Consider the following 20,064-nt stretch of genomic DNA (forward strand, 5'->3'; position numbering starts at 1 on the left):
GACACAAATAATGGTGCTGATTGATAACACTTAAAAAAAATTATTTTTTATTTAATTAATTAAAAATTTAATAATCAAACATAAAATATTTTTGATAAATCTATTTTTATTTATTATACTTTTAAATTTTAATTAAAATTTATTAAATTTTGAAAATATTTTTTTTTTCACTTTTAAATTTTTTTAAACTATTTTCGACTTTTTTTTTCTATTCTTCAAATCAATCCCTTATATTATTAAAAAAATAAAAAAATAAAAATTATCAAACACGTTTATTAATTTTTGTTTTTGTTTTTTTTTTTTTTTTGTGTTTAAAAAATTTAAAAGCAAAATTTTTACCAAAATGTTAATGATATTTTAAGTTTTTCTTTTCATTAATGAATATTGTTCGTTGGTTAATAAAAATGAGACTACTTTCCAAGTATAATCAAATTTCCTAAATTTGGGACTCAATTTTTGGCAATTAGAAAAAAAAATTACTCAATTTCAAATCATAGAATACTTAACATAAAAAAAGGAATCAAAATCATAAACAATCATTAATTATAAAAATAAACAAAAGTCAATACATTGCATTGCATTGCTTATATATAATAAAAAGTAAAAACTGATCATTCTTATTTTTCTTCTACAATTCCATTCAATTCAATATTCGACGACCATGGCTTCCTTCGAGAAAACTAAGACTAAGAGAACCCAAGGAAGACAAAAGATCGAAATAAAGAAACTGGAAAAGAAGAGCAACAAGCAAGTCACCTTCTCCAAACGACGCTCCGGTCTCTTCAAGAAAGCCGGCGAGATCAGCGTCCTCTGTGGCTGCGACGTCGCCGTCATCGTCTTCTCTCCCAACGGCAAACTCTTCTGCTTCGGCCACCCATCCGTAGACGACGTCGTTCGCTCTTATCTCAACGGAACAGTAGTACTACCCCCCGATAACGATACTAGTGCTGCTGCTAATATGCGCAGTACCAGTTCTGCTGCTTACGTGGAAGCCATGGCCGAGTTGGAAGAGGCTGAGAAGAAGAAGAAGCAAGCGATCAGGCAAGCGAGACTGGCGTCGCTTTTAGAGAAGAATAATGGTGGAGAAGGAGGAGGCAACGGCGGCGCGTGGTGGGATAATCCGGTGGAGGATATGGGGTTTGAAGAGTTGGTGAATCACTTGTCTATGTTGATTGAGCTTCGAAATAAAGTCACCGCCGCCGGTGCTAATAAGGCTCCGGCTTCGGATATGGAGCTTCCTAAGACGACGTCGTATGGTGGTGATTGGAGATTGGGCTTGAATATTTAATTTACCTTTTATTTATTATTGTTATTATTATTATTATTATTGATGGTTTTATTGGTTTTTTACTGTCTGTATAAAAAAAAAAGTAAACTATTACTGTTGTGTTGGTGTGTTTTTTGATCGTTAATATAATAATAATATTGATTGTGTTATTTTGCATTTTACTAGGTTATTTATTTTTATTTTGGATTTTCTGTTAGCATTTCCTCTGTCTATCTTCTATCATATTAGAAAGAAATAGTTCAATTACATATAAAATAGGGATTCAGATTTTTTTTTTAAGAATTTATATAATAAAAATTAAAAGTGTAAAAATAAATTACATTCAAAATTTTACCATTCTGAATGTTAAATGACCTAAATTGGTGAGTTTAGTGAGTAAAAAGTCTGTCAAGTTTCATTTTGTGATATAAACATATTGATACAAACACAAAATGTTTATGATATCATATATAAACATAAATATGATGCAATTATTAAGGTGATGTTTAGTAATACTTAAAAAAATATTTTTTTTATTTAATTGACTAAAAATTTGACAATTAAACATAAAATAGTATTTGATAAATCTATTTTTATTTATTATTTTTAAAAAATTTAATTAAAATTTATTAAATTTTAAAATAAAAATATGCTACTAATATAAATACGAACACAACTCATTTTGTTACCAGGTCACACAATATGACCCGGATCCCGATTGTTTGCTAAATGTATAATATGATGCAAAAATGATTATTCATAATTATATAACATATTATAAAATTTACAACACAATTACATAACATATTATTCATAATGTGTACTTAAATACTCAAATCAATGAGGTTTGGTTCATTTTAAAAAAATAAAATAAAAATTACAACACAATTACATAATACATAGTTTAAGCCTTCACCAACAATCCTTCTTCATGGAGAACATAAATTTATTTTGCTATTTTTTTAAAATGGGTTGACAAAAACGACACCTTGACAGTAGTGGTGTACACGGGTCTGGTTTCAGGTTCATCAGGTTTGAGTTTTACGGGTTTCGGATTGAAAAAAATGGTACTGAAACCGATCCGAAATTTTCGAGTTTTTTCGGGTTTCGGGTTTTATTCAGGTTCGGGTTTGATTTGGTTTGGGCTGAGCCATTTGTGTTTTGGGCTGAAAAGCCAAATTTTGCAAAAATACCATTTTTTACACTTTTGTTCAATAATACCATTTTTTTTTAAATTTTGGGTTGGACTAGGCCAATTGGTTTTTGGGCCGAAAAGCCAAATTGTGCAAAAAAATACCATTTTTTACACTTTTTTCCAAAAATACCATTTTTCAGATTTCGGGTTTGAACCCGAACCCGATCTGAATTTTTTCGGGTTCGGGTCGGATTTAACCCGAATCCGACAAGTTTTCCCAAAAAAATGAGTTTTCGGGTTGCGGGTCGGGCGGGTTTGTAGGTTTTGCAGATTTTTCGAGTAAAATGTTCACCCCTACTTGACAGTTGACACAAATTTTTTTTTTTTTTTTTTTAATGGAAATAAGAAAAGTAGTCAAAACAAAAAAATCTCACGACACATTACCACATTCCTAATTTTCTTATTGGAGAATGAGTGTAACTACAACTACATGCTACGCTAGAAAAAGATTTCAATTTATAGCTTATAGCAATTGAGTGATGATACATGGGAAAAAAGATTTCAAGTTTTCTCTTTTATCAATTTGGAGTGATAAAGAGTTTCAGAATTAACAAAAAGAAATACATAATAATAAGCAAACACCCCAAAAAAAGATAAATGCTAAGGGGCATCACTGGTGCCCAACACTATAAAAAGGTGTCATAACGCTATTAATACAATTTAATATCAGGTCCCACATATTTGAATTTAATAGATATTATAAGATATCGTTAACCAACCATAAGGTGTCACCTCGTGTGTTATTGGATACCTTAAGGTGTCAAATAGCAACACTACCCAAAAAAGCTCAATACAAATAAAAAAACTTTATTAGCAGAGGAGCGTTTACACAGCTTATCAGCTCACATCAGCCTTGCCACTGCTTCTTCAAACCCTCTTCTCCTAAACCAAATTAATGAGAAGTTGTTATTAGCAATAGAGATATAAATGGAGTAAATAACAAATTTAACAAAAATATTGGCATAAGGACTCACAATAAACTATTAAGCAAAATCTCACATCTATACTTCTATACCAGAGCTCAACTCCAGTGAAGTATCTTCTTCACACTCTGTAGTACTCTCTTTGGCTGATTGTTTCACAAATTTTCTACTAAGTTCGATTCGAATCGGTCTTCCCATGAACAACTAGGGAAGAAGAAAAAAAACAACTATTAATAAAGTTGCATTATAATAGGCCTAATGCTTATTATGATGTTGTCAAATCATCAAAAAAAAAAAAAAAAAACAGATGAAGAAAGCCAGCCAAATTACCTTTCCTTGAACAGAAGTACGAGCTGCCTCAGCTTCTTTCTTGGATTTGAAGCACACAAATCCATATCCCAAGGACCCTCTTGGATTTTCATCATAGAATATAACTTGTGCAGAAACTACACTATGACCCTCATTGGTAAACAGCTCTCTGAGATCCTTAGCTCTTGCTTCAAATGACAAATTTGCTACGAACAAATTGAATGTGACTTCTGGCTTAGGTTGAACAAATTTGTTCTTTCTTGGTTTGGCATAGTCAAGTGTTAGAACACGACCCTCCACTTCCTATATATATCATTTGTTAAAAGGAGTAAAATAAAAATTTCTTTTAGTATTGATAAGCGTACTCAGTCAACACAATGAATTAAACACAAAACTGCATAGATAGATAAGATAATGAAAGAGAATAAACCAAACTCTCTTCATAACTTCTCAAGCAATATCACAAACAGATAGTGATCAAAACAATCAATCACAACTCCAGAATATATATGGTTCGACCACTAAAAGGGTCTACGTCCTCGGGGTAGGCAGTAAATCTTATTGCTCTAATTAACAGTGTACAATACAACAATTCTCAGTACTCAAAATCAAAACAGTAAACGCTCAAGAATAATACACTCCAAGAACAAAGCATAAACTCACTCTTTCAGTTTTCTCCTACTCTTTACAAAGAACTGGACACAAGTATATATACACGAAGGAACAACAAGAAGTTGAGTCAAGAACATAACAGAATGTTTGAGCAATATAATCACACTTGTCATTAGCGAATGGCAGAAGGACCAGTCATATAGCCAAAAAACCGTAACAAGTATAGAGGGAACATCAGACAGAAAATAAAATTTCTCAATATTGTCATTTTGGGTTGGAAAAATTCATCTTTACATGACACATTGTTGTATAGAGAGAGAGAGACGATTAGACCAGAAATTTACATGCTTACATACGATTGCAGATTATTGAGAGCCGCAAGAGCCTCCTCAGGTGAACCCATTGTAACAAATGCCAAGCCCCGGTTTTTGGTCTTGTTATACATAGAAAGCTAAGCCACCACAGCAAAAAACAACACAAACCCAGATCACAAAACACTACAAAATAAGTAACCAAAGCCCTGAAAGAACAAAAAAAAAAACCAAAGAATAATAATAACAAAATTGAAAAAGAAAACTCACCTCAACGCCTACAACAGTTCCATACTTGTCAAAAAGAGCACGAATATCTTGGGGCGTATAATCCCAAGGCACGTTCTGGGCATACAATCTGAATCTATCTTTATAATCTGACTCAAGTTCTTCGCTTTGAGTCAGTACCGGAGGAGAAGACTCAAGAGCCTGGGCTTGGTCATGGGGAATGGCAGAGAAATGGAGAAGGAAATTGGTATTATTATTATTGATAGTTTTGGCGAGTTTAAGAGAGTTGGGAAAGCTACAACTACGAGGCATGATAAAGGTGGAAGAAGCAGAGATATGGGAATGGAACTGAGTTTCTGTGTTGTTGTTGTTGGGGATGCAAAGAAGACGGAGTGAAGCCATACTCGTAGAGATGCCAACTCTGCTGAGCTTCGAGTTCTCGACTTGAACTAGAAGGGAAGGATTGAAGAACACTGATGATGACGAAGAATTTATGTTTTTGGATAAGGAAGTTGGATGATAAATTTAAATTATTGCCATTTTTAAAGTGTTTGTCGTTTTTTAAAGTGTTCGTCGTTTTTTAAAATTAATGTCGTTTTAAAGTAGTTAACAGTCGACTAATAAAAGAAAACGCAGATAGGAAGTTTAAAAAGATAATTTAAGACAAGTTTAAAATGGCCGACTGCCAAAAAAGATGTTGTATTGTTATATTTAGTACATTTTAGTAAAATTATTGCTTGAATGGTTTTCTAACAAGTGTTCTCTAATTTGACACATGTTAAAAGTTGTGTCAAATTTGACACAAGATATAGAATGAGTCAAATTTGACACAATAATAAATATAACTTTTTTAGGGAATTTTTTAAAAAATATGGCTTTTATATGTCTTCACTGTACAAAAATATGATAATTATACTTTTCTTAATTTGCATGGGAAAATTTATTAAAGAAAAAATTAAAGTATGGGAAGCACAATTACTAGCTAACTAAAATATGGAAGTTAAATTTAAAACCAAAACACATCAGCCAAACAAGGGTACTATTGTAAATTAGCATTCCACCATTCTCTCTCTCAAACCCCAGCCGTACAAACCCTTTCTTTCTCCAAACCCAATCGCACGGTTCTCTCCCTCCCATCTCTCTTCTCTTTCCTTTTGCCCTAGCCGCCACCTCCCTTGTCTTCCACTCGCTTGCCTCACCATCTCCACCATCATCTTCGACCACCCACCCTCACCACATGCGATTCACCTAAGGCGCGCACCTCCGTGAAACCCAGGCCAGCTCCAACCGTTCGAGACTGATTAGTGCTCAAAAATGTCAATTTAATAGTTTTAAAGTGTAAAATAAATTAAGTTTTAATTAATATTTCATGAATCTATTGTAATATATTTTATAATTGAAAATATTAATTTTATTTTATTTGTGTTTAATTTTCAGGAAATAAATTGCATTTGGACATTAATAAAAAAAAAAAAAAAAGAAGAAAGAAATAGTTGAAATTGAAGAAAAGAATTAAAAGTTGGCATTTTTGTGGTCCAAGCCCAGTAGGAGTCGGCCCAAGAGTAGCCCAGCCCGCTTCCTCTCTCTCCTCTCTCTCGCGGGACCGAGCACCACCTGGCGGCTCCTGCGCTCGCCACTTGTTCGCGTCCCCAGCAACCCCATGCCTAGACCCACCTAACCTGAACTCGCACCTGACCCAACCCGCCTGCTGCCTGCTTCTTTCCCCTGTTGACAGCTGCGCCACGTGGCTTTCTCCCATTGGTCGTGAGTTGGTCAATGCCATCAGCTGCCACATTGTGCTGACAACCCATTTTGTGTGCATTTTGGGCATTGGATCCTTCCATTTTGAGCTTTGACGCTCACGTTTTGTATTAATTTAGAAAAATGTGCATGATGACCATTTACTAAAATAGCTAGGTTATTATTAATAATAAGATTTGATTTTTTTAAAATCATATTTTATTATTAATGTTTCAGATTAATTTTGTAAACCTCATTTGTAGTTTAATTTCTTTTTAGCCATTTTCTTCTTCTATAAATAAATGCTCTTCTTTCACATTTGAGATGTAATTTTTGGAGAGTAAAAAAAAAAAAACTATAGCAAAATATTTACTTACTTTCTTTTAGAATTTTGTTTGAATGATGAGCATAATGGCCCAATCTTTCTAGGAAGTTTAGGGATGGCTTTATAAGCTAGTAATGCTATTTTGCTACTTTAATTTACTATATTATTAATATAATGCATTTGAGTTGTTTATGTTATTTCAATCTTATCTTTATTTTGTTATCTTTATTTACTTTTGCTAATAATATATAGGATTAGTCATGCTCTTTCTATGTGTTTCTAATTAGTAAAAGTAATATTGATACATAATTTTATGTCTAATCTTCTATTACATTATTGCCCTTAGGTATTTTGTCATTTTTAGATTTTTCATAAGACTAACATCGTGCTCCTAAAGTAAAGAACTTTATAACTCAAATGGACTTTTATTAGAAAAGAATATGGACTTTAATGTTAGATTTTCCAGGTAAATGTTGGGATGTGAACTATTTACTTGTGTAATTTTGTAAATCAAGTAACTAAGTAACTAAACAAGCATATGGATGATTCTTGAAACCTTTCTACTTTTCAACTCTTGATTACATCTTATTTTTATTTCACTTGTCTCATTTTATCATTTCATAAAAAAGACAACAAAAAAATCTCAAATCTCTATTTCCGTCGCTTTGTACTAATCTTTTGTGTTTATTTTTCTACTAATACTTTTGTTCTTAGTTACCTCCTTGTGGAATCGACCGCGCATCTACACTACGGTTTAACGCCCAAACGTGACTTCCACTTAGCGGTAGTCGTAGTATAGATGGGCAGTCGATTCCACAAGGAGGTAAAGAAACAAGTTAATCAATAAATAAATGTTAGAGATAAATAATATGAAGAAAATAGAATAAGTGATATTTTTGTTGTTTTTGAGATTTAAAGATTAGAAATAAAGATAAATTAAAATGTGATGTAACAATAGGTAACAAGTAGGAAGGATCAAGAATCACCAATATGCATACTTATTTATTTGGATATTTGATTCACAAAAATTACACAAATAGATTGTTCACATCCCAACTATTTATTTTGAAGATTTAACATTAAAGCACAAATATATTTCACAAAAATGCATTCAAGTGATTAATATTCTTTACCATAAAATGATGAAATAAATCTTATGAGAAATCTAAAAATGACATTATACCAATTGGCAATAATGCAATAAAAGATTGGACATAAAACCTAACACAAATATTACTTTTACTATTTATAAAATACATAGAAAGAGAATGACTAATTCTATATAGATTTTAGCAAAAGTACATATATATGCGTGAGATGGAGAAAATGATAAAGATATTATGTATATTATTTTCACTAATTTGATAATACATAGAAAGTGCTTGACAAAATCTATATACTATTAGTCAACATAAATATAGATAACAAGATGAAGAAATAGAGATGAAAGAAAATAAATCACTAAAATATATAAACTTTAAGCACATGGTGAATCAAAAATACCAAACAAAGTCATAGTGCATATAGGATCATCCTAACTTTCCTAAAAAGGTTAGCCTATTATGCTAGACATTCTCATGAAATTCTAGAGAGAAAATATGAGAAATGAGACTAAAATTTGGTAGAGTTTTGCTACCTAAAAATTACATAGAAAATGTGAAAGAATAGTCCCTATTTATAGAGGGAGAAAATGACTAAAAAGAAATTAAACAACAAAATGAGGTTTATAAAATAAATATGAAATATTAATAATAAAATATGATTTTGAAAAATCAAATCTTATTATTAATATTACCCTAGCTATTTTTGTGTATAGTCAAAATGCTCTTTTTCTAAAATACTACAAAAACATGATCTTTAAAGCTCAAAATAGCAATTTTCAAAGCCCAATACCCACAAAACATGGCTGGTGACACAAGAGGGTTTTGACCAATTTTCAGCCAATGAGGGAGTGCCACGTAGGCAGGCTGCTGAGAAGGTTTGGCTGATGGTCACTTGGGCTTGCTGCTTTGCTGGGCCAAGTTGAGCTTCCATGTGTATTTGGGCGTGAGGAAATATGCTGGGGCGTATGGCATATGATATGGCTGATGGTCACATTGGATAATTGAAGCTTGGGCGGCTAAAGGGAATTGAGAATAGCCTGGGACACGTGGCGCGAGGGGAGGGCGCCACATGGCGCTGAAGGTGGAGAAAGAGGCTGGCGGGCCTGGGCCTAGTGTGGGCTTCAAGTTACAAAAATACAAACTTTTCATCATTTCTTCAGTTTTATTTATTTATTTCTTCTTTCTTTTTCTCTATGCCAAAATGCACTTTGATTCCTACAAAACAACAATAAATTAAATTCTAATCAAATATTTTCATTTATAAAATAAATCATATTAATTCTATGAAAATATTAATTAAAACTTAATTTATTTTGACAATTAAAATCAACAAATGTGCATTTTTCATCACTAATAAACTACAATCACTGCTTAGTGAATGCACGTTTTGGATGTTAATCAGAGACCCCAGCTTCGCCTGAGCCCCACTCGTCCGAGACCCTAACTCCGTTCGAGAGCCCCATTTGAGCGCGGGCCCAGGCATGACACCACCATTTCCACGACGAACAGCCTCCAGCTTCGGTCGTGGTGTCGATGCGCACCCAGACCCAAAATGACGGGGCTCAGGTGCAGGGGATAAGGGGTTCTAGTGGTGGTCGGAGGCGAGGGAGGAAGGTGGTTCATGGTCGGAGGTGATGCAGGGAGGTGAACTAGACACGAACCCAGGCGGCAGAAAGGCATGCTGCGGCTAGGGTTCTTGGTGAGGGAAGAGAAGAATATGGGAGAGAGAGAAAATGGCGGATCTGAATTTTTTTCTATATTTCTGGGGGTAACTGGTTACTTTCCCGTTCTTTTTGTGTATATTTCTAGGGGTAACTGGTTACCTTCCCGTTCTTTGTGTGTATATTTCTAGGGGTAACTGGTTACCTTCCCGTTCGTTGTGTGTATATTTATGGGGGTAACTGATTACCTTCACATTTTGATGTGTGTGTATATTTCTGGGTTCTATATGGTAACTGATTACCTATGTTACTAAAATCATAGTTTCTTTTTCTTCATTTTTAAATGAAGTGTTCTTCCTCTTTTTCCTTCAAATTTGATGTTTATTTTCATATTTAATATGAGTAAACTGTCACCCCTCTTATGGCAGAAGATTACTCTTCTCAAGGTAACTGGTTACCCCTTATGGTACATGTTATTTAACCTAGCTCTAAGATTTTTTTTTACATAACTGTCAAAGATCAATCAAAGAACTGGTTACCTTACAATCTAAAAATGTTTATAATAAATAAAAATAAATAAACACAATTCATATTACCAAAAAAAAAAAAAGATCCAAAACAACCAAAGAAAAATTTAATATAAAATTAGTTATATAAAAATAATATTAAAAAACAAATAAGCTAATAAAATAATAATCAAATTACAAACATACCATTCTAAATTAATAAAACTTGAATAAGAGTAAAACTATGACATAAACCAACTTTTATAAAATAAAAAATGAGAAAATAAACTCATAAAAGTGAAAATTCTTAAAAAAAGTCATAGATTAAAAAAAAAACCATATTTTTGCACACTATTAAAAATCTCATATAAAATGCAATTTCCTTATTTTTTTAGTTAATTTCCATCCTGTGCATATTGGGGCACAATTACAAATATTGAGCCAAATATAGCATTGACCCACTTTTTGTGCCAAATTTGACACAAAATTTACATCTTACATTGGAAATGGTTTTAAGGTGCCAACATCCCCTTTACTGGCTCCTTTAAAATCATTATTTATTTTGGAGCTCCTCTATTATTTTTGTTTTTTTCTTATCTACATTTAGAGCACTCATACTAGCATTTCTACTCTATACTTCAAAATACATTACCAAAATATCATTTTTTATATTTTACTTCACTCCATAAATCAATTTTTTATATTTTTCTTTACATTATTTAACTATTATATTTTTAAATACTATTTATTCATTTAAATAAAAGAAGTACTAAATATTAATTAAAAACTCTTTAAAGGAGAAAAAAAAAATAAAAATAATAAAATATTAATTAATTTTTGTTTGAAGAAGCTTTATTCCCTTCTTTAAATGTAGATAGTAAATAGTAAATTTTAGAGAATATTTAAAAAGAAGAATCAATTTATACCATCTGATGGAGAGTATTTTTTACTTGTTTCTTAAATATTTGAAAAGTTATATTATGAAGCATCTAATGAAAGTGCTCTTAGATATTTTAGAGCACATTCAAACATTTTTTTATTTTTTTATTCACTTTTCCTTAATTCTCTCTCCAAATGGATTAGTTTTTTATTCTTTTTATTATTTTAATTAAATAAAAATGTTTAAAGATATAATATTTAAATGATGTAAAAAAATGTAGAGTAACTAATATATGATATAAAGTAAAAATTTGATGCCAAATAAATAAAATTGGGTTTTAGTGATGCATTTTGGAGTATAGAGTGGATGAGCTGACGAGAGTTTTGTAAGAGAGAAAAGACTAATAAATTTGGAAAGAGAAAGAAAAAGAAGTGAATAAAAAAATAGAAAAAATATTTAAAGGAAACATTTATAAATGTGGGGAATAAAATAAAAAATAAAACATTTATAAATGGAAGGAAATAAGCCAATTACATAATAATTTTGATATATCTATATCTCTTCCTTTAAAAACAATAAATTAATTAGCAAATAATAACAGGGGTACCAATAAAATTAATAATTATTTTTACTGTTATTTGGATATGGGATGAAAATTATCAGTCTTGTATACCAGGTAACCGTCCTCTTAATACATTTACATTTTAAAGGTATTATATATCAATCTTATTATTAATTTATTTATCTCTTTTAGGTTAAAATTAAGTATAATATATCTGCCATGTGTTTTAAGTATACATGTTCAAAATTCATGATCAATTTTCGAGTTCAATTACATTTTAAATATCTGCCATTTATTGAATTAATAAATTAAGAATTTTTTTTCTAAAAAAATTAAAACTTAAATATAGTGTAATTTTTAAAATTTACAATAATTATAAATATCTATAAAAAAATATATTAAAAGAAATCTATTACCAAATTTGTGGATAACATTTTTCTCTATTTTTTTCTTTTTACTTTCTCTCATAAATTCTTTTCTAAAGCTAAAATAAAAATCCAGCCTAACACACCCTTAAATAGTTTGGTTTACTACAAGAAATTAATTATATAACGAAGACTTCTATTACGACGACAATAAATTTGTCGCAATAAAATACATAAGGACATGCGACAAATAAGCAACGCGAGTAATTAAAAATAGAGAACATAATATAGTTTAAACTCAAATTATATATAACTTAATTAGTTTAGTAATTCATTATTTTAATCGATGTTTGGTCAAATATATATTTTTATGTTATTTTATAAAATTATTTTCAATTATTTATTTATTTTTTTGTAAAATAGTCGTTATACTTTCCAAAATAATAGGTATTCTCATTTAAAAAAGTATTCCTAAAAAATCTCTTTCAATCATATATTAATTATACTAGTGATGTTGCTTATTATTATTGGTGTTCTAAAATTATTAATTAGATATTTTTTTTTCACATATTCATTCTTCTACTATAGTCAATCATTTTCATATTATATATGATATTTAAATGACATTTAAGCTGATTACCTACTACCTAACACTTAATATTATTAAAATAAAATAAAAAGCTACATAAACAAACAAATAATTATTGCTAAGGGGAACTAACACCACTAAGAGTGTCATACAATTATTCTACAACCTTCGTATATTTTAATTTAACGAGGAATATTAAAAGTAACTTCTACTTCTAAAAGTATGTCTAATAGAGTGGCAAATTAGTGATACAATACTAAATTATAGGATAATCTACAAAATAAGTTACTCTAATGATATGTCATAAGCTATGTTGAATTTGGTATATATTAAAAGTTGTGACAAATTTAACACATAATATAATATGATGTAAAACATCACCATAAATACTATATTTTTTTGTCATTTTTATTATTTTAATATTATCTTTATATATCAATATTAAATGCTGCATTAGTAAAAGATTGATTATACAACTGTGTATTGAAGTATAGTAGTAAAAATTGTGAAAAATATATTGCATATTGTTTTTTTTGTCAAACAGAACACAATATTTACACCTCGTTAAAAATGAATGTCAGCTTATATAATGTCAAACTTCTTTACTTGAGTAGATAATTTTCTTACAGATTCAAAGAACAAAATCCAACAAATAAAATCCAAAAGTTATGACAAAAACAAAGTTGCATAGATCTCACAAACACAACACTAAACCCCACCAAAAGAAAACTCCAAAATATCACATCCCTTTAAAAAAGAAAAAAAAATTACAATATCACATTCATGTGTGACAAAAATGCTATTGTTTTTTTTATTGAAAAATATGTAAGAACAAAATATCTATTATCTACCTTTCAGGAAAAAAAATATCTATTATAAAAAAAATGCAAATAAATACAATAATTTATAGAGAAATTGGTAAAAATAATATATATATTTTTTTTTAGTAATTTTGTACTTTAGTGTAATTTTATAGTTTTTTCTAAAATGTATCTAAAATATTTTACCGACTATTTGAATTTGTTATTATAACTAAGCTAGCTAGAATGTAAAATGGGGTGATTTTGCCAATTCACCCGCAATTTATATAATAGGAGTGTTTGGAACACGACACAATATCGATCAATCTATCTAACTACATCTAACTAGTACCCAAACAAGCATTGTCAATCGACTATGGAGGGTGAGATTCGGTGCTCTGCTAACTATGTTCCTCTGTCTCCGATCAGCTTCTTGGAGCGTTCGGCCATAGTTTACAGTGACCGAGCTTCGGTTGTTTACGGAAGTGTGCAATACACTTGGTCCCAAACGTTTCAACGATGCAAACGACTGGCTTCTGCCATAGCCCACTTGGGAATTTCTTCACGAGATGTGGTGAGTTGTATTGTAACTAAACTACTTGGCTTATTCATTTTGCAAACCTTTGAATCTGGCTGGATCCATTTTTTTTTTTTAGATTGAATTGATTACATATTTTTTTATCTTGTTATTGGGTTTCTTGATTGTTTTACGGCTGTGGTTGTTTACTATTGTATAAGAAATGTTATACTCTCTCTTGCTATGAATAAATCATTGACTTATGTGGCCACTTAGGTAAAGTTTGGAAAAATAGTATTGAATTTGGATTGGATTGGATTGGATTGAATAAATTTTCCAATCTCCAATCTTTATATTGACAAAAAATTCCATAAACTCGTTTATTTAATTTTTTCTCTTCTTTTTCTCAATCCTATCCAATACTGCATATTTGGTTAAAACTACACTCTACTACTAAAACTACTTTTGTGTGGACTTTAGAGTTCACTTTGATGTGTAATGCTTACTTGATTTTGTTAAAATGTTTGCTAACCATTTATGATATCAAAGTGTTTGAACTCGTTAAGTTTTCCACTTTTATCCTTTGCCAATGGATAGAATGGTTTGTAGCACCTATGGATCTTTATATAATACTGTATTTTAGAATTCAGTAACTCAAAAGAGCAACACAAGAAATCCTATTCAAGATTAATTCTCAAATAAAGTCTCTATATTGAGAGGACGTATGAGTTCCACATAGAAAAGGAATCTTATAGAATTTAAGAATTTTGATGTGTCTCACCATATGAAGGAAGAAAAATAATGTTAACCCACAAAGGGTACATATCTATTTGATTATTCATTCTTGTGGCTTGAGGTTTGAGGGTTGAGGGTTGAGCCTTTCACTCACCTTTAGTTCCTGCAACTCTATCCTTATTTGGTTCTTGATCATTGTTATTCACTTGAGCAGGTTGCTGTACTCGCTCCAAATATTCCAGCAATGTATGAGCTACACTTTGGAGTTCCAATGGCAGGAGCCATTCTTTGTACACTTAACATACGCCATGACTCGGCAATGGTGTCAGTAATACTAAGCCATTCAGAAGCCAAGGTCTTCTTTGTTGATTACCAATTCCTCCACATTGCTCAGGGAGCCATTGACATCTTATCCAAAAAAGGTTCCAAGCCACCCCTTCTAGTCTTAATTCCAGAATGTGTTGATCAAATATCAACCAACATCAGTAGCAGCAACAGCAGCGCCATTTCCGCACCTGCAAATTTAGAATATGAGCGTCTTATATCAATGGGGAATCTTGATTTTGAGGTTAGAAGACCAAAAGATGAATGGGATCCAATCTCACTCAACTATACTTCTGGCACAACATCTAGCCCAAAGGGTGTCATTTACAGCCACAGAGGTGCATATCTCAATTCATTGGCAGGGATTCTTCTCAATGAAATGCACTCGATGGTTGTCTATTTGTGGTGTGTTCCCATGTTTCACTGCAATGGTTGGTGTCTCCCATGGGCAATTGCTGCTCAAGGTGGTACAAACATCTGCCTAAGGAGTGTCACTGCAAAGGGGATTTTTGACTCTATAGCTCAACACAAGGTAACCCACATGGGAGGAGCACCCACGGTTTTAAACATGATCATAAATGCATCAGAGTCAGACCGGAGGCCACTTCTATCCAAGGTATCAATCATGACAGGCGCTGCCCCACCACCCCCATCGCTCCTTTACAAGATGGAAGAACTGGGATTCATTGTGACTCATGCTTATGGTCTGACTGAAACATATGGCCCTGGAGCTGTTTGTACTTGGAAACCTGAGTGGGATTCTTTACCAAAAGACGCACAGGCGAAGCTAAAGGCGCGGCAGGGTGTTCAACATCTTGGCATTGAGGAACTAGATGTGAAAGACCCTGTGACACTGAAGAGTGTACCAGCTGATGCAAAGACAATAGGTGAGGTTATGTTTAGAGGCAACACTGTCATGAATGGATACTTGAAAAATGTCAAAGCAACACAAGAGGCTTTTGATGGTGGTTGGTTTCGAAGTGGGGACTTGGGAGTGAAACACCCAGATGGTTATGTCGAACTAAAGGATAGGTCCAAGGATATCATCATTTCTGGGGGAGAAAATATAAGCACAATTGAGGTTGAATCCGTACTTTATAGCCATCCGGCGGTTCTTGAGGCTGCGGTTGTGGCAAGGCCTGATTATCACTGGGGAGAGACACCTTGTGCCTTTGTGAATTTGAAGAGTGGTTGTAATGTTAGTGGTGATGAGATTATTAGCTTTTGTAGAAGTCGTTTGCCTCATTACATGGCTCCGCGGACTGTTGTTTTTCAGGATTTGCCAAAGACTTCTACTGGAAAGGTGCAAAAGTTTGTTCTTAGAGAGAAGGCCAAGTCCATGGGAAGCCTCACAGAGAAGAATACCAGTAAACTGTAAGGCAACCTGAATTAATATGATCATTTTTATTTATTGAAAAAAATCATGAATGCCGTGGTTTGAACTATTGTGTTGGAATGAATAATATGGAGGTGATGACATCTAATAATGTGAAAGTGTACTAAGTAATAGCCTTATTTTTTATCTTGGAATAAAAAAAGCTGCATTGGAAAGTGTTTGTTTTGAGTAGTTGAGTTGTTTTGAAAAGTCTAGTTGGACTTAGATGGGGTAATATTAAACTCTTGTGTACAAAATAGTTCACTTTACCCTTAAAATACACGTGGGAAAATACACGTGGGGCTCACACAAATTATTAATTTTTTGAACCAAACATAAGAAGGGATTTAGATTCTCATTCACACCTTTATTTTTTTACCTTATAAGAGATCAAGCTTCCTTTTAGAACTGTGCTTGGACTACTATATAGAATAAAATCCACCTATTTCAAATTGCTCTAGAAAATACTTTAAAGTGGCTAAGGGGAAAATGGTGATGACATATCCAATCTTCCTTATCATTTTGGGGAAAAGAATGATATGAACAGACAATTTTAACTACAAATCATTATATTTAGTGCTGAGGGGATTATGTGTATTTCTAAAATATTTAGGAGAGTTTTAATGTTATTTTTTAAAATATTTTGATTATATTTTAAATTCATTATTAATTTTATGTGAAAATTAAAAAAGTTAAAGTAATAATAACTGAGGGGCTTAGTCCCTCATAGATGAGGAATAGAAGTTTTCTGTTTCCAAATTTAATAAATATGTGAGAGTAAATTTAAGTAAACAACTAATAAACTCCATTTAAACTCAAAAATTTAATTAAATAACTAATAAACTCCATTCACACTCAAAGAGCTGGTAGTTGAAGCAAGTAATCTTTGATCGGTTTATTTTCTTTTTTTACAAACGAAGGGAAATAAATTGGCTGAATTGGGGTTTTCTTTTCAAGTGGTGAAAATGGATGCCCAGTATAAGTTGGGGTTGGTTTAGATTGAGGATGAGTACAATATAAATGGGTCACATGACTCTCAGTCGAGTGTTAATCAGTGAGAGAGTCGAGTGTTATATCAATATTGATAGTTGAAGAAAGAGGATTTCAATATTGATGGTTGAAGAAAGAGAGAGAAATAACATTGTTGGTTTAATTATGTTTTAATTTAAGTTAATTTAAAGAAATTAGAGTCCATTAAATTTTTCATATCTATTTCAAGATTTTGATTTGGATTCTTTATTAGGGTCAAACCAAAGGGAATTGGGTATTATATATTCTAAAATATTTTCCTTATAACTTTATTTTTATAAGGTCATTTATCTTTGTTGTCACACATGAATTATTCTAGTAAGAAAACTATTTTCTCTAGTTTTCTTATAGCATCTTTGCGTGTTTTTTTCCTTCCTCCAATGTCTACTCTCTATCATATCCCTTCTGAATAATAATAAAGTTATTTACAAAAAAAAAAAAAAAAAGTAAATAACTAATAAATTTTGGTTGAGATATTTCAATTCAATAAAGTTGGAATTCATCTAAAAATCACAATTTTGATGTCATAAATTTTATTTAAATATCAAACATGATCTTTAAAGTTTAATAATAGTAACCCTTTGTTTTTTTTAATATATTAAAATTAAGGATGTGATGTACAACTTTACTCACGCTTTTTTAAAATTTCACAATTTTACATGTGTTTTATCACTGTTTACCGAGTTTTTTGGAAACTAGAATTATGAAAGATAAGAAAGCAGGAAAAAAAGATTTAATGATAATCACACAAGGGTGTTTTACGTGGTTAGGGCGTTAAAGAGTCTTAGTCCACGAGTCTATTGTATTAGAGCTTAGAGAGTTTTAACAATGATGTTTTCTACAAGTTTGAGTAGAGTAATTGCTTACAAGAGAAAATTTGGCGATCCCCTCTACAGTGCACAATTGATCCTATTTATAGGCAATTGGGTGTAATGGACTTGAACCGGACTAATCCGGGCCCAATAGGGATATAATCATAGTTCGCTCGCTAATGGAGGCTTAATACAAAAAACTTTGCAAAATAATACACTTTAATCAGGGCCCATTGGGCACACTAGAGCATAACCATGCTGTACAACTGACAACAGTACGCAGCTTTAGTATGATCCATGTGAGCTTCTAAGGAGATCCTGGGGACAAGATCCGTCAGAGTAGTGGCAGTACTGTTCCCCAGTATCAGCGTACATTCCATACGTAACCACTTCTGCACGTTAGTTGGGGAGACCAAACTCTGTGTTTCTCGGGAATGTGTCAGAGTCAGGGAAGTTCAATCCTGCCAACCCGGAAGCAAGGTCCAAATTCATTTACTAATGTCCTGGGTCATTTACTAGGACCCCAGTTCGTTTACCGATGTCTCAGTCCATTCAGACGGTCGAACTTCACCCTTATTTGCGTCTTGGATGATGCCATTGAATCGGGACCGGGAAGATGAGCTGGGCCCGAACCTTCGTCCTGATTCCCTCGTTATGGTGGCGCCCATTGAACAGTTTTGGGCCCATTGACATTTAGGTCACTAGGCCCCTCGTCCTCCCTGTTCATTGGGCTTGGGCTGGGCCTTTGATCTTTGTGAAAGAGTCCCCAGACCCAACATGTCGTGCCACGTGTTCCGGGACAAAACGGGGATAACAATCACCATTAGTAATAATATGAGTAATGCTAAGCACACTTGTTAACTCTATTTAGTGTGTTTAAGGTTTGTTTTCTTTAAGTTTTGTTGTTAATAGTTAATTTGGTGTTTATGATGGAAAATCTTGTGAAAAATATGAAGTTTGAGGTTAATCTAAGATTTCACTTTCAAGTCTTGTATTAACTTGGTACATGTTGCGGAAAACTAGAGCTCCAACCCTAATTTTGACCATAATCCTATAATTTTATGGGAAAACTTTGTGAAATAAGAGTTGTAGATCTCTTTCTCAGCTTTCTATACCATTTTGAATCATCTCATTTGGAGTTTGGATGAGAAAGTTATGTAGTATTTCACTAAGCAAAGTCAAATCAGAAAAAATGATCTGGACATCAAGCTGTGCAAGCCCTCGTGGATTTATTACTAGGGTTCGTGGGGAGTCTCGACTTTTACCTATATAAATGATATTTAAAGCCCATATTCATATTTTTCACTAGGGAAATCATTAGAGATAAAATCTAAACGTGAAAAACAAGTTTTTGAGAAGAAAGACACAAGTCAATATTGGATTTTGAAGATTAAAGACGAATCATAATGCCTAGTTTCATATTTTCTTCTTCTTCTTTATTCTATCTTTATCTTTTGAATTTCAAACCATGAATTGTTATTCTTGTTTGGTATTTTATTTTAAGATGATAACCTAAATTCATTTTATAGGGCTTTAATGGAATTCTATGTTTATAAATAAGTTTTCTTTTTAATTATTTATTTTGATGTTCATATTAATTGTTTATATTGATTTATGCTTAATGTTTTTCAAATAGTGATAAACTTTGAAATTGAATTAGTAATTTAAGTAGAACTTGAGAGAGAAAATCTAACTTACACCCAATCAATAGCCTAGGGTTGACTTGGTTTTGTTGATTGTGTTTAGGACAAGAATATACTTAATCAGCTAGGTAGTCAAATTATGGCTAAATTTAATGCTTTTGATATTTATAAATTCTTTATAAGAATATTGGAATTAATGTATTGATTAGATTCACTTGTCTTTTGGGAAAACCTTGTGAATATTTAGGAACCC

At 31.9% G+C, this 20,064-nt stretch overlaps 3 protein-coding genes across 4 annotated transcripts; 2 read left to right on the forward strand and 1 right to left on the reverse strand.

Annotated features, from left to right (window-relative positions):
- Window positions 1-652: 652 nt before the first annotated feature.
- On the forward strand, window positions 653-1,370 carry LOC133807221 (agamous-like MADS-box protein AGL62). Its single transcript, XM_062245406.1, has one exon. It carries the CDS (start codon window positions 662-664, stop codon window positions 1,286-1,288), a length of 627 nt encoding a protein of 208 aa, XP_062101390.1. The 5' UTR covers window positions 653-661; the 3' UTR covers window positions 1,289-1,370.
- Window positions 1,371-3,009: 1,639 nt separating this feature from the next.
- Window positions 3,010-5,340, reverse strand: LOC133807222 (28 kDa ribonucleoprotein, chloroplastic-like). 2 transcript variants are annotated; one of them, XM_062245408.1, is made up of 5 exons: window positions 4,888-5,340; window positions 4,659-4,757; window positions 3,716-3,997; window positions 3,462-3,589; window positions 3,010-3,344 (listed from the first exon to the last, which is right to left on the reverse strand). In XM_062245408.1, exons 1-4 carry the CDS (start codon window positions 5,245-5,247, stop codon window positions 3,464-3,466), a joined length of 867 nt encoding a protein of 288 aa, XP_062101392.1. In that variant the 5' UTR covers window positions 5,248-5,340; the 3' UTR covers window positions 3,010-3,344; window positions 3,462-3,463. The 2 variants fall into 2 exon arrangements, with proteins under 2 accessions (XP_062101392.1, XP_062101391.1); XM_062245407.1 differs by having other exon boundaries at window positions 3,437-3,589.
- An 8,329-nt stretch (window positions 5,341-13,669) lies between these two features.
- On the forward strand, window positions 13,670-16,503 carry LOC133807223 (butanoate--CoA ligase AAE1). Its single transcript, XM_062245409.1, has 2 exons — window positions 13,670-13,950; window positions 14,843-16,503. The coding sequence occupies exons 1-2, from the start codon at window positions 13,753-13,755 to the stop codon at window positions 16,328-16,330; spliced, it is 1,686 nt and encodes a 561-aa protein (XP_062101393.1). The 5' UTR covers window positions 13,670-13,752; the 3' UTR covers window positions 16,331-16,503.
- The last annotated feature ends 3,561 nt before the right edge of the window (window positions 16,504-20,064 follow it).

Source organism: Humulus lupulus, chromosome X (genome assembly GCF_963169125.1).
Source record: "Humulus lupulus chromosome X, drHumLupu1.1, whole genome shotgun sequence".
Taxonomy (NCBI): domain Eukaryota; kingdom Viridiplantae; phylum Streptophyta; class Magnoliopsida; order Rosales; family Cannabaceae; genus Humulus; species Humulus lupulus.